General features: G+C 56.7%; 2 protein-coding genes across 9 annotated transcripts; both read right to left on the reverse strand.

Annotated features, from left to right (window-relative positions):
• Positions 1-204: 204 nt before the first annotated feature.
• Positions 205-4095, reverse strand: Nol3 (nucleolar protein 3). Of its 5 annotated transcripts, XM_048792333.1 has the most exons (6): positions 3914-4055; positions 3600-3815; positions 1623-1751; positions 894-1196; positions 447-740; positions 205-367 (listed from the first exon to the last, which is right to left on the reverse strand). In XM_048792333.1, exons 3-6 carry the CDS (start codon positions 1732-1734, stop codon positions 360-362), a joined length of 717 nt encoding a protein of 238 aa, XP_048648290.1. In that variant the 5' UTR covers positions 1735-1751; positions 3600-3815; positions 3914-4055; the 3' UTR covers positions 205-359. The 5 variants fall into 5 exon arrangements, with proteins under 5 accessions (XP_048648290.1, XP_048648289.1, XP_048648291.1 ...); XM_048792332.1 differs by lacking the exon at positions 3600-3815 and having other exon boundaries at positions 3914-4095; XM_048792334.1 differs by lacking the exon at positions 1623-1751.
• Positions 4096-4627: 532 nt separating this feature from the next.
• Positions 4628-9781, reverse strand: Hsf4 (heat shock transcription factor 4). 4 transcript variants are annotated; one of them, XM_015496236.2, is made up of 13 exons: positions 9255-9781; positions 8519-8627; positions 8298-8425; positions 8076-8200; positions 7706-7781; positions 7478-7542; positions 6875-6977; positions 6519-6643; positions 6170-6397; positions 5573-5678; positions 5416-5481; positions 5193-5262; positions 4628-4910 (listed from the first exon to the last, which is right to left on the reverse strand). In XM_015496236.2, the coding sequence occupies exons 1-13, from the start codon at positions 9375-9377 to the stop codon at positions 4759-4761; spliced, it is 1476 nt and encodes a 491-aa protein (XP_015351722.1). In that variant the 5' UTR covers positions 9378-9781; the 3' UTR covers positions 4628-4758. The 4 variants fall into 4 exon arrangements, with proteins under 4 accessions (XP_015351722.1, XP_015351724.1, XP_048648281.1 ...); XM_015496238.2 differs by having other exon boundaries at positions 6170-6293; positions 6519-6657; XM_048792324.1 differs by lacking the exon at positions 8519-8627 and having other exon boundaries at positions 8298-8407.
• Positions 9782-9853: the final 72 nt, after the last annotated feature.

A 9853-nucleotide genomic window follows, 5' to 3' on the forward strand; every position in this document is an offset into this window, starting at 1 on the left:
AAAAGTTCCCCAAATGGCTCACGAAGGGAAAAGAACAGGTTTCAGGTCATCCTACTATATGGGTCTAGCTCTGAGATCACCTACAGCATGGGCTGTTGTGTGTGGAATGGGATTGTGAACTAGATGTTGGAGTGTTGTGGGGGCACCAGAATGTTCAGGTTCTTAGAGACATAAACCACCCTAAAAAAAAAATTAAAAAATGCCTAGGTTAGTTGGAGTTTATTCACTTCCAATAAGACATAAGATGATGGAGCTTTGGTGGCACTGGATCCAGCTCCAGCATAATCCCAGGTTCTATCTTACTTGGGCTTGGGCAGGAAATGTCAGGTCAGTATTCTGGCCTTCAGGTAGTCTGGCCTTCAGGAATCTAGAAAGGAAGAGACAATAGTCAACTTCCTGAGCTATGCCCTCTGCTAAACCACTACAGAGTTTGCAAGGCCTCACACCTTCAGACTCATCCCCCTCCTCAAAGTCAGGCTCTGGTTCTGGATCTGCCTCCGGCTCTGGTTCTGGATCCATTTGGGGTTCTGGTTCTGGCTCAGCCCCTTCAGAGGCCTCAGCTTCCTGCTCTGGCTCTGGCTCCTCTGGAGTTCCGGATTGCACTGCTTCAGAGCCCTCAGGACCTCCTGCCTCATAGTGATCTGAAACTCTGGGCAGCCCGGGACACACTGTCCCCGAACTGGGTGCCTCGGGCGTCCAGTGGCCTGGGCATGGAGGGTCATAGCTGCGGTCCCGGTAGCCTGGGGCAGAAGTGGGAGGTCTTTCAGGCTCAAGTTATCTTTCTGCAATCCTTAGTACACACACACACCTACTTTTGGGGGATACCACGATTCCAACCCTCTGTTAGCCTTTGCTTGGCTCCCAAGCCACGCCCCTGGTCTACGTGCGCTCACCAGGGCCCACGTGCTGCCAGTCCCAGGCTGGGTCTGGCGCGCGCAAGGTTTGCTGGGCGCAACGCAGCAGCTCCTGGCAGGCGGCCTCGCCCTTGCTCTGCACCACCAGCAGCAGGCGGCGCACCCTGCGCTCAGCATCAGGCAGTGCATCCAGTGCCTCATACTCCGGCCCGGTGAGCACTCCCCGTGCTACCAGCGCGTCCAGCAGTAGTCCCGAGTCCGCCTGCAGCGTTTCCACCAGGCGTTTGCGCTCACGGTCAATGGTCTCCGAAGGCCGCTCCTGCGAGTTGCCCATGGTCCGGGCTGTACAGAGAGGGGTAGAGAAGTAGTGGGCACCGGGGGTCCTCCATTCCTGACCTCTCTTCCAGGATCCCAGTGAACATCCCTGGCTGTGGTCTAAATTCACCTTGACCTCAGCGGCCAGATGGCTCCGCAGCACTGGACTCGGGCACCACAGTACTGAACTCTTCTCCCGCCTCTTGCCTGCAGCTTCTCTCCAGTCTTCTAAGGCTCCTCCCCTCTCTAAACGTCAGTTGTAGGCTCTCCCAATCAGGGCCTCCCTCCTGAGCCCCAGCCTCCTGCAGATCCGACCGTAAGACCCAGTTTATCCAAACAAACGTCCGTCGCCGCCCCCGTCCCCGTATTGGGGGTTGAGCCCTGGGGTGCTTTACCACTGAGCTTCATCCTTAGCTCTTTTTAGTTTGAAACAAGGTCTCCTAAGACCCTTACTAAATTGCTGAATCTGGCCTCGAATTTGGAATCCTTCTGCCTTAGCCTTTAGTTGCTGGGATTTCAGGCATTTGCCACCACTTCTTGGTCTTTCTCCAATCTGCTTCTCCATCTCAATAGGAGAAAAACCTAGGATAGACCCAAGGTTACAGCTTGCAGTCAAGTCCTTTCCAGTCTGACAAATATTTCTCTTGCCATTCTCACTTCTGAGTCTAGTCTTTTACCTCCTGCCTGGACCCTGCAGAACCCCTGGATCAGGATTCCTTGTTTACACAATCTGTCCTCCAGTACCCTCTGCACAAACTGTTGAGAGCCTGCCCTGCTCCTCTTTCAACTTGCCAGGACAGGCCCTCCTCCTCTACCCTCACCATCACCACCCAGTTCTAACCCCAACATGATCTCATGGCCCTTCTTGGTTCCCAGGTACCTAGCAGCGATACCTGAATCTTCCTGAATCCTACCTCTGACCAAGATCTCCTAACATCACCCAAGACCCAGTTGACTCCCTGCTGGCCTGGGAATGACTCACAGTCATCTCTTGTTTGATCTTGAAATACTGAGGGCCCAGCTCATGAAAGGTTGCTAAACTTTTTCTTCCCATTTTGAGACTGTCTCTACCAAACTGTAGGGACTAGGTAGAAATCAATCTGCTTTGTCTATTTATTACCAAGCAAGGACAACAGCCCATCTCTTTGCCAGCCTTAGCAGGGCCCCTGACATTAGATAAAGGGGTCAGGCCCTGGACCCCTCCCACCCTCTGCCCCTTTCCCTGCCTTGGCTTTATTTACACAGCATCCTTCCTGGTCTCTTCTTCCCATGTAGTGTTCCTCTTTTCCCTCCTTTCCTAGTCTATAGAGTCTTCGTCCCCATTTTGCCTCCCAGGTCTCTTTCAGAACCCCTTAGTGTCAAGATGTGCTTCCTTTGGTCACTTCACATTCCAGCCACCTCTCCCTCCACTCGTGTGTGTGTGTGTGTGTGTGTGTGTGTGGTGCTGGGAATTGAACCCAGGGCTTTGTGTATGTGAGGCAAGCACTCTACCAAGTGAGCTATATCCCCAGCTCCTCTCCCTCCCCTCTTATCAAATTGTCAGCCTATCCCCCAGATTCAAGCACAGATCAGAACTACCCTTGACCCTCCATCTCCCTTCGTGTCTAATCTGTGACAAGTGTATCTCAATGTTTCCATCAGCTCCTGCCTGTCAACCCCACCATTCACTTCATCTCCTGTAACAGTCCCTCTGAGTACTTCTCATTTTAATTCCACCATCCCTCAGCATAGTGACTTTGACAACTCTCTGGGGTAGGATTTATTGTTCCAATTTTACAGCTGAGGAGATAGACTCAGAGAAGCAAAATAGAATTAGATTCTGACTTGCTCCAATCTGAACTATACCAAGGTCTCCTGTCAAGCAGAATGTCAGGCTTTACCCCTTATTCCTGCCCCTACTGCTTATCTTAGCTTAGCTATCTGGTCTGGTTATTCTAGCTACCACTCACCACTCAGAACAGTGAGGCTCTTCTCTACTTCTCCCCACCACTCTGTTCTGGGAAAACTCACTATGTTCCTGGTATCTCTGAGTCTTTGCTGATGCTGCTCCCTAGGCCTGAAATACCATTCCCTCCCTCCACTCATGGACCCATCCTCCAACACTCAAATATTCTCTTGTCCACCCCAATGCCAGAGTGTTCAAGGGCAGATGGTTCCTTCTGTGCACTCCAGTGACCAGCATCTCGCCTCACTACTTCATTAACTGACATCACTGCACGTGTACACAGAGATCCTCTGTTCTCCTGGACTGAGGCTTCCAAAGACTGTCCCCCTTTGCAGGGCACGGAAGACAGAGGGGGCCAGCACCTACTCTAGCCAGACAGAGAAAGGCTATACACCTGACTGGCCCCTCCTTCTCCCTCCGGCTTCCTAGGTTGTTTTACGTTAGTCGCCTCCTCCTGTTAACCCAAGCCCTGACTTTAGTCCTGCCTGGGGAGCAGAGACCCCGGCTGTTCTGGACCCTCCCTTTGAAACTTTCATAGCTCGAAGGTGAACATCGAAGTTATGTCGCCGCTAGTTCTCTCAAGTGACAGGCCCAGATGTTTCCCGGAGCTCCAGGTAGCGAAGCGTGGATTTGGGTGAGGCCCCCAATCCCCAGCTGGCGGTGAGGGTTCAGTTGCAGCCGAGCTCCGAGGGTCGTGGAAACTGCGGAAGCCGTTGCGCATGCGCGACCGTAGGGTACCCTGACCTCCCCTCCACCCAGTCCCAAGCTAGAGTCCTGCGGAAGGGCGGGGCCCACAGACCTGCGAGCGCCGCTGCGGGTGGTGAGGCTCGAAGTCGGCCCAATCTGAGATTCCCTTGCTTCCTCTGCCTGGTGGAGTGGGGCTCGCGGTTCGGCCCGTTTCGGGCGGCCCGCTCCCGGGTCCAGCCTCCGCGGGGCAGGAGATGACAGTGCAGAAAGGGCCGGGAGGGGTGGGGACCGGTGCAGCAGCTGCTACGGGGGGCGGGGCGGACGGGGCTGCCGGGAATGGGGGGGGGGGGTCGTTCTTCCCCGCTGCTGAGAGTCTGACTGCGAGGTCGCGCCCTGGCTGGGCACGTTCTCATAGTCCGCTTTCCCTCCCCATCCCGGGCGCACTGGACACGAGCCAGGGAGGAGACAGTTCGGCCGCGATCCCACACATCCTGTACCCACACTAGGCTTGCCCATTCCCAGGAGCTTTCCATCTATCTTCTCATCAACCCCTGCTCTCTGCCTGTCACAGATGGGGTTCAGAGAAGGGGCCCGACTTGTCCAGGGTCATATAGAAAGTGCACTGTGGAGCTGGATGCGACCCGAAGTCCCCGCTTCCAGGAGGTTGCAGTGGCCAGGCTCAAGCCCCGAGGAGTTAGGGGCTGGCTCCCCAGCACCACGGCTCTCCAAAGGTTCTCTATTAAAGCCTTCTGGGATCTCTGCAAAGCTGCTCATCCCACCCCCTGAGTCTTGGGCTCCCTCGACGATAAAGAAAAGACACCAGAAACACAGAAAAAGATGCAGTTTATGTGCACGGCTCTGATGGGGGTAAATGGAGAAAGGCCGCTAAGTAGTGGGGGATAGGCTCACCCCTGTCCCCAGGGGACATCAAAAGATCCCTTCAGAGGCTCATGGGTCTCAGGGGGAGGGACTGGCCCTTGGGCCCAGGTAGGAGGTCCGGTTCTCAGGGGTGCTATAAATGGTTAAAGCCCCGGGCACAGCCAGGGCTGGGCCTCCCAGATCTGCCTGGACGTCCAGCAGGAGTGGGCCCCCAAGCGTGGAATCCTTTCCTAGAAAGAGCGAGGCTGTGTTCAGCAGGAAGGAGTGTTCCCCCTTCTTTCCTAGGGGAGGAGAGCCCTGCCCCCTGACTTCTGGTCAAGTCAGGATGAAACATCATTCTTAACCTTCCCATTCTCACCCAATGGTGAAGGGAGGGGGAGCTTCTGAAGGATCTACAGGGCAGCCTGAACTCAGGGAATCTCCCTGTAAAACCCAAGCGGCCTATTCCACCAATCATAGCAGTTCAGCAGTCATGGCCTCCCTCCTACATCCTGAGTCCCCACAACCATTACCTGGACCTGGAGAACTCAATCCTTTGACTGCCAGCTCAGCTTCACCTCTCTCTGGAACCAAGGGCTGCATCTGCATGGGAGAACCCCAGGAAGGAGTTGGGGAGGGAGCCCAATAGCTGAGGAAGAAACCTGGGGACTCACTTGGGCAATTCTCAGACATGGCTTTGGCTCTCTGAGAACAGCTATGGACCAAAGGGTGTGGCCCTCCCCAGCCCCATTTTACCAGGGACAGCTCCATGTCCAAATCCATCAGGGTCCATTCTCGCCCTGGAAGGCTGGGGCCCAACACCTGGGAAAAGTTCTGGGTTAGTGCTTGCCTCTCAGGCTATGCAGACAGCAGGAACCAGAAGTGCATGTGCTTCTATGCCAGAAGTACTCACATCTAGGGGTGCTGCAGGCTCCACACTTTCAGGGGGAGGCCGAAGCAGCATCGAAGGCAGCAGACTCTCTGGGCTCCTGTTACCCTGCTCCAGACCCAGAGGTCCCCTGTGCACAAAAATCTGCTGTTGGCCTGCAGTGCTCACCCCCTATTAAGTTCCCAAAGAACCTGGATGCAAGAGGATTTAAATCCCCCAATATCTAGAAAATGCCACTCTCCTTTCCTCATAAATGGACACAGAATGTCCCTGCTTCCTCTAGGACTTGAAGTCTTAGGACAGATCCTCTCTCTATGCAAGTATAAATACAAGGGGCTCTTAAACTACTGTGTATATTATAATCATTCCATTGAACTCATTTAAAAATGCAGATTCCTCAGTCCTACCACAGAGGAGCTGGGTGATCTGACTAGGAGTTCCTACTTTGTTTAGGATTTGTATGTAGGTGCTCCTTGGAGCATATTCTGAGAAATCATAAGTGCCCAATATCCTCCTCAGCCACCAAGGGGCAGACAAAGTAGGGAAGTTTCATGGGCCAGAGTGTTGCTCTGTCTGCAAAAGTGGCCTGCAGGACTCACCTCAAGAATGGGCTCTGCTTACCTGTCAGGTACCTCCCTGGGGCCCCTTGGTTCAGGCTGTTGGACACTCCTGGGCCCCTCAGGGCTGAAGCTCCCTTTCCCTTCCAGGATGGCTTGTACCACAGCCACAGGCAGTGGTGGGGGGGCTGTCACGCAGAAGTCACACTCGTTTGGGGCCAGGGCCAGCCCGGCCTCGCCATCCCCCCCTGGACTGGCCGGCTCTTCTTTGAGCAGTGCCAGGCCCTTCTCCCTGTACCAGAGAAAAGCTTCAACCAGACCCTGGCACTGACCTCTCCCCCACCCCTACAGCCATCTGGGCTGCCAGGCCCTCCCAGACAGGCTCCCCAGAGGGCAGCCCCTGTCCTCCTTACCTCCTGCCACCACTGGAGGGAGAAAGCCTGGGCCCTTCAGGGGATGGAGAGTCTTCTGGGATATCAGATATGATGGGGCCCCTGGCCCTGTGAGGGCTGAGGCCCAAGGTAGTCTCTGGGAGGGGCTGTAAATAGAAAACTAGACCCAGTCCTTGACCTCTACCACTGGGAAAGCTAGAACCCAAACAGCACCCATCTGGACTATAGGGCCTAAGGGGCAGGGTGTGAGGGGGAAGGCTCAGTCCATGCTGGGGAACCTGGGTCTGTTTGGTGGGAAGGTTGGCTTCCATCTTCTTTGGGGGGAAATCGGGAGAAGAAACAGCTGTGCTTTAGAGAAAGGGGAAAAAGAAACCTACCGACTGGATAAAGTAGGGGTCCTGCAGGAGGGCACCAGGCAGGGAGCAGGCATTGAATTTGGCAGGTGTTGGGCATGAGTTCCCTTCATCCAGCATCAGGGACCTATACAGGATGACCAGGGTCCCTCAGGGTAGGGGCAGGGTCAGTCCCCATGCCCCTCAGCCTACACTTCCCTCCCTCCCTCCCTCAGGCCCCAGCAGCCAAGTCAGCAGAGCTGAGGCCTGTTGCCAGGGCATCAGTCACATGCTAGAGTGGAAGGGGCTCCCCCCCAGAGATGGGGGCCCTTTGGGGGTAGAGGAGAGGGAGGGAGCATGGTTTGAGCCCCAAGCTCTGCGGTTGGGATGTTTTGGGGGGAGGGGAAGGGATTGCTGGTGTGGGAATTTGGAGGTAAGGTCCTGGGAGTGGGAGTACCAGATTGTGGTGTTGGGGGAGGGGGAAAAGTTCCAGATGAGTTGAGGAAGCTGATGTGCAGCCAGGAGTAGGATTGAGGGTTCTGCCTGAAGGAGTTTCTGGAAGAGAAGGGGTCCCTGCCAGGGGTCTTAGGCAGAGAGAAGGTCCTGAAAGTGGAGAATTGGGGGTGAGCATCCTTGGCTCTCACTCACAGCTTTCTCTTTGTTCCTGCACTACTGGGCCCAGCCTGAAGTGGTCCAAAGAGGCACTGGATCAGCTGAAGAGGAAGAGAAGGGCTTATTCCTATTTTGGACACTCCCCTCACCCTAACAGGCAGTTCCAGGTGGGTTTGAGAAAGGGGCTAATTTGGATGCTAGAGGACTGGGTGTGGAGGGGTGCCCAGGAGTGAGAGGGAGAGGGAGGTAGAAGAAGAGGAACACCTTGCCAATGACCCGGTGCTGCTGACCATGGCTCTGCCGAAGTGTCACCACTTCCCGCCACAAGATCTCGTTCTGCCTAGGGGCAGGGGTGGGAGGGTGCTGAGGCATCTGAGTTCTCTCAGACACTCTCCTTCCCAAACACACACACACACACACACACACACACACACAGAATGGCACAGCAGGGAAGGGACCTGGGTCACTACCCCAATAATCATCCACCTTATGGAGAGTCTAGAGTTCCACAACTGGGCCCATTTGTCTGGAAGGAGTTGCTGAGACCCAAAAGCTGAAGGGGCTGCCCAGAACCCTCTGGTGGCCAGCATCCTCTCACCCAGAACCTCCCACCAGGGCCGCCCCTCCCCCGCACTGCCTGAGCTCCCGAAGCCGCGCCTCAGTGTTCTCCTGCACTCCCCGCAAAGCCTGCACCTCGCCCAGCAGCCGACCAAGGTCTTCAGGGCGCCAGCGACCGTCATCGCTGCGCAGCGCGGGCACCTGCAGAAGGTACACCGCAGAGGCAGAATCTCGTAGAACAGGGCCAGCAGTTCTAACACCCCACGCGGGTTTACTCATTTCTGCTGGCTGTCCCTACCTTGCGCCGCACGCGCTCCAGTAGCTGCTCCCTGCCACGCACGAAGCTCGGGTGCTGGAACTCGACGTGGTCGCGCTCCGGCCTAAGCAGGCCACCCTGCTCGATGCTCACTACCTTCCGAAAACCATCTGGAGAGTGGGGCGTGGGGGGCGGGGGTGAGTCGTTCCATCTTTGGCACCAAATCACCCACACCCTGTCCCCACCCGGCCTGAGGGACTCACACATGTTGAGTTGACGCACAAAGCTCGCCATGTTGCTGTGCTTGAAATACTGGGGCAGCACTTCTTTGGCGAAGCGGCTCTGATCGCTTACAAGGAAGCTGGTCCCACTCTACCGAGAATGCCGCCCACCCGTGGTGCGGGTAGAGACCAAACTTGGTGAGTGGCGCCCGCCCACCATCAGGCCGGCGCTCTAGCGCGCGCGCACACACTCATTCACTCAGGGGTCAGTGCCGCTCATGGGAATATGGAAAGGCCGGGCCAGAACCACCTGAGGCCTGGCTCCGGACGACCACAGTGAATCCCTACCCCTAGCGTAACCCAGACTCGGTTCTCAAAGAGGAGTAGCAGAGGCCAACCCTGGTTCCACCTCGGACCCGTCCCAGACCCGAGCCAGAGCCAGAGCCACGATGTGACCCTGATTGAGCCAGTGCCAGCCCTCCCTTCTCTCGGTCTGTTTTCCGATCTGTCTATGGGGTGGGGTCATTTCATTCTCATTAAATGACCTAGGAGATGCCTCTGGCTCCAGGTCTCCAGGAGGTTCCTAACCCTTCCTCCGCCCCCGAGGAAGTCGCCTCATCTTCATCTCACACATCCCCTCCAAGGTGAACTACCCTGGACGGCTGAATCGGAGTGACCCACAGCCCAGTCCCCGGCGGGGGTTGAGTGGGCGTGGGTGTTCACCGACGTGGAGGGACCCCGGGGACCACTGGGAGAGTCGAGGGGCCCCAGCCCTCACCGGGCTCCAGCGGATCAGGTGGTCGGTGCCGGGGTCGCCCACCAGCGCCCATAACTTGCCGAGGAAGGCAGGTACAGGGCTGGGGCCTGGCTCCGTGGGCAGCGCGGCTGGCGCTTCCTGCATGGCGCAGTGTCGGCCCGGCTCAGCGCTGCGGCCCGGCCGCTGCGGGCTTGTCAAAGCCGTGAAAGTGCTGCGTTTGCCTCCCGCCCCGCCCTACTCCGCCTCCGGGCGCCGGGTCAGGCGGGGGCCACGTGCGAACCCGCGGGGCGGGGCTCGGACAGCGGCCGGGGCACCAGCAGACAGAAAGGCTGGCTGAATCGGATGTGTGTGGAGGGATGGGGTGAGAAGGGAGACCTGGGTTCGAATCTCATCTTAGTCTCTCTATTTCCTTTATTTGGGAAAAATCGCCCGTGTGCGGCCTTTTTACGATAAACTGGGAAAGTCCTAGTGAAGCCCCAGATAGAGCGGGCCGATAAGATAGTGAGGAAGCTAGACCTTTCCCGCCGAACGCTGGGGCATTGTCAATCCAAAAGGGCGAAGTGCCCCGCCCCTGACTCCCGCACCCACAGCCCCATCTTGCACCTCTGCCCAGACGGCGT

This window comes from Marmota marmota, unplaced genomic scaffold (assembly GCF_001458135.2).
Source record: "Marmota marmota marmota unplaced genomic scaffold, marMar, whole genome shotgun sequence".
Taxonomy (NCBI): domain Eukaryota; kingdom Metazoa; phylum Chordata; class Mammalia; order Rodentia; family Sciuridae; genus Marmota; species Marmota marmota.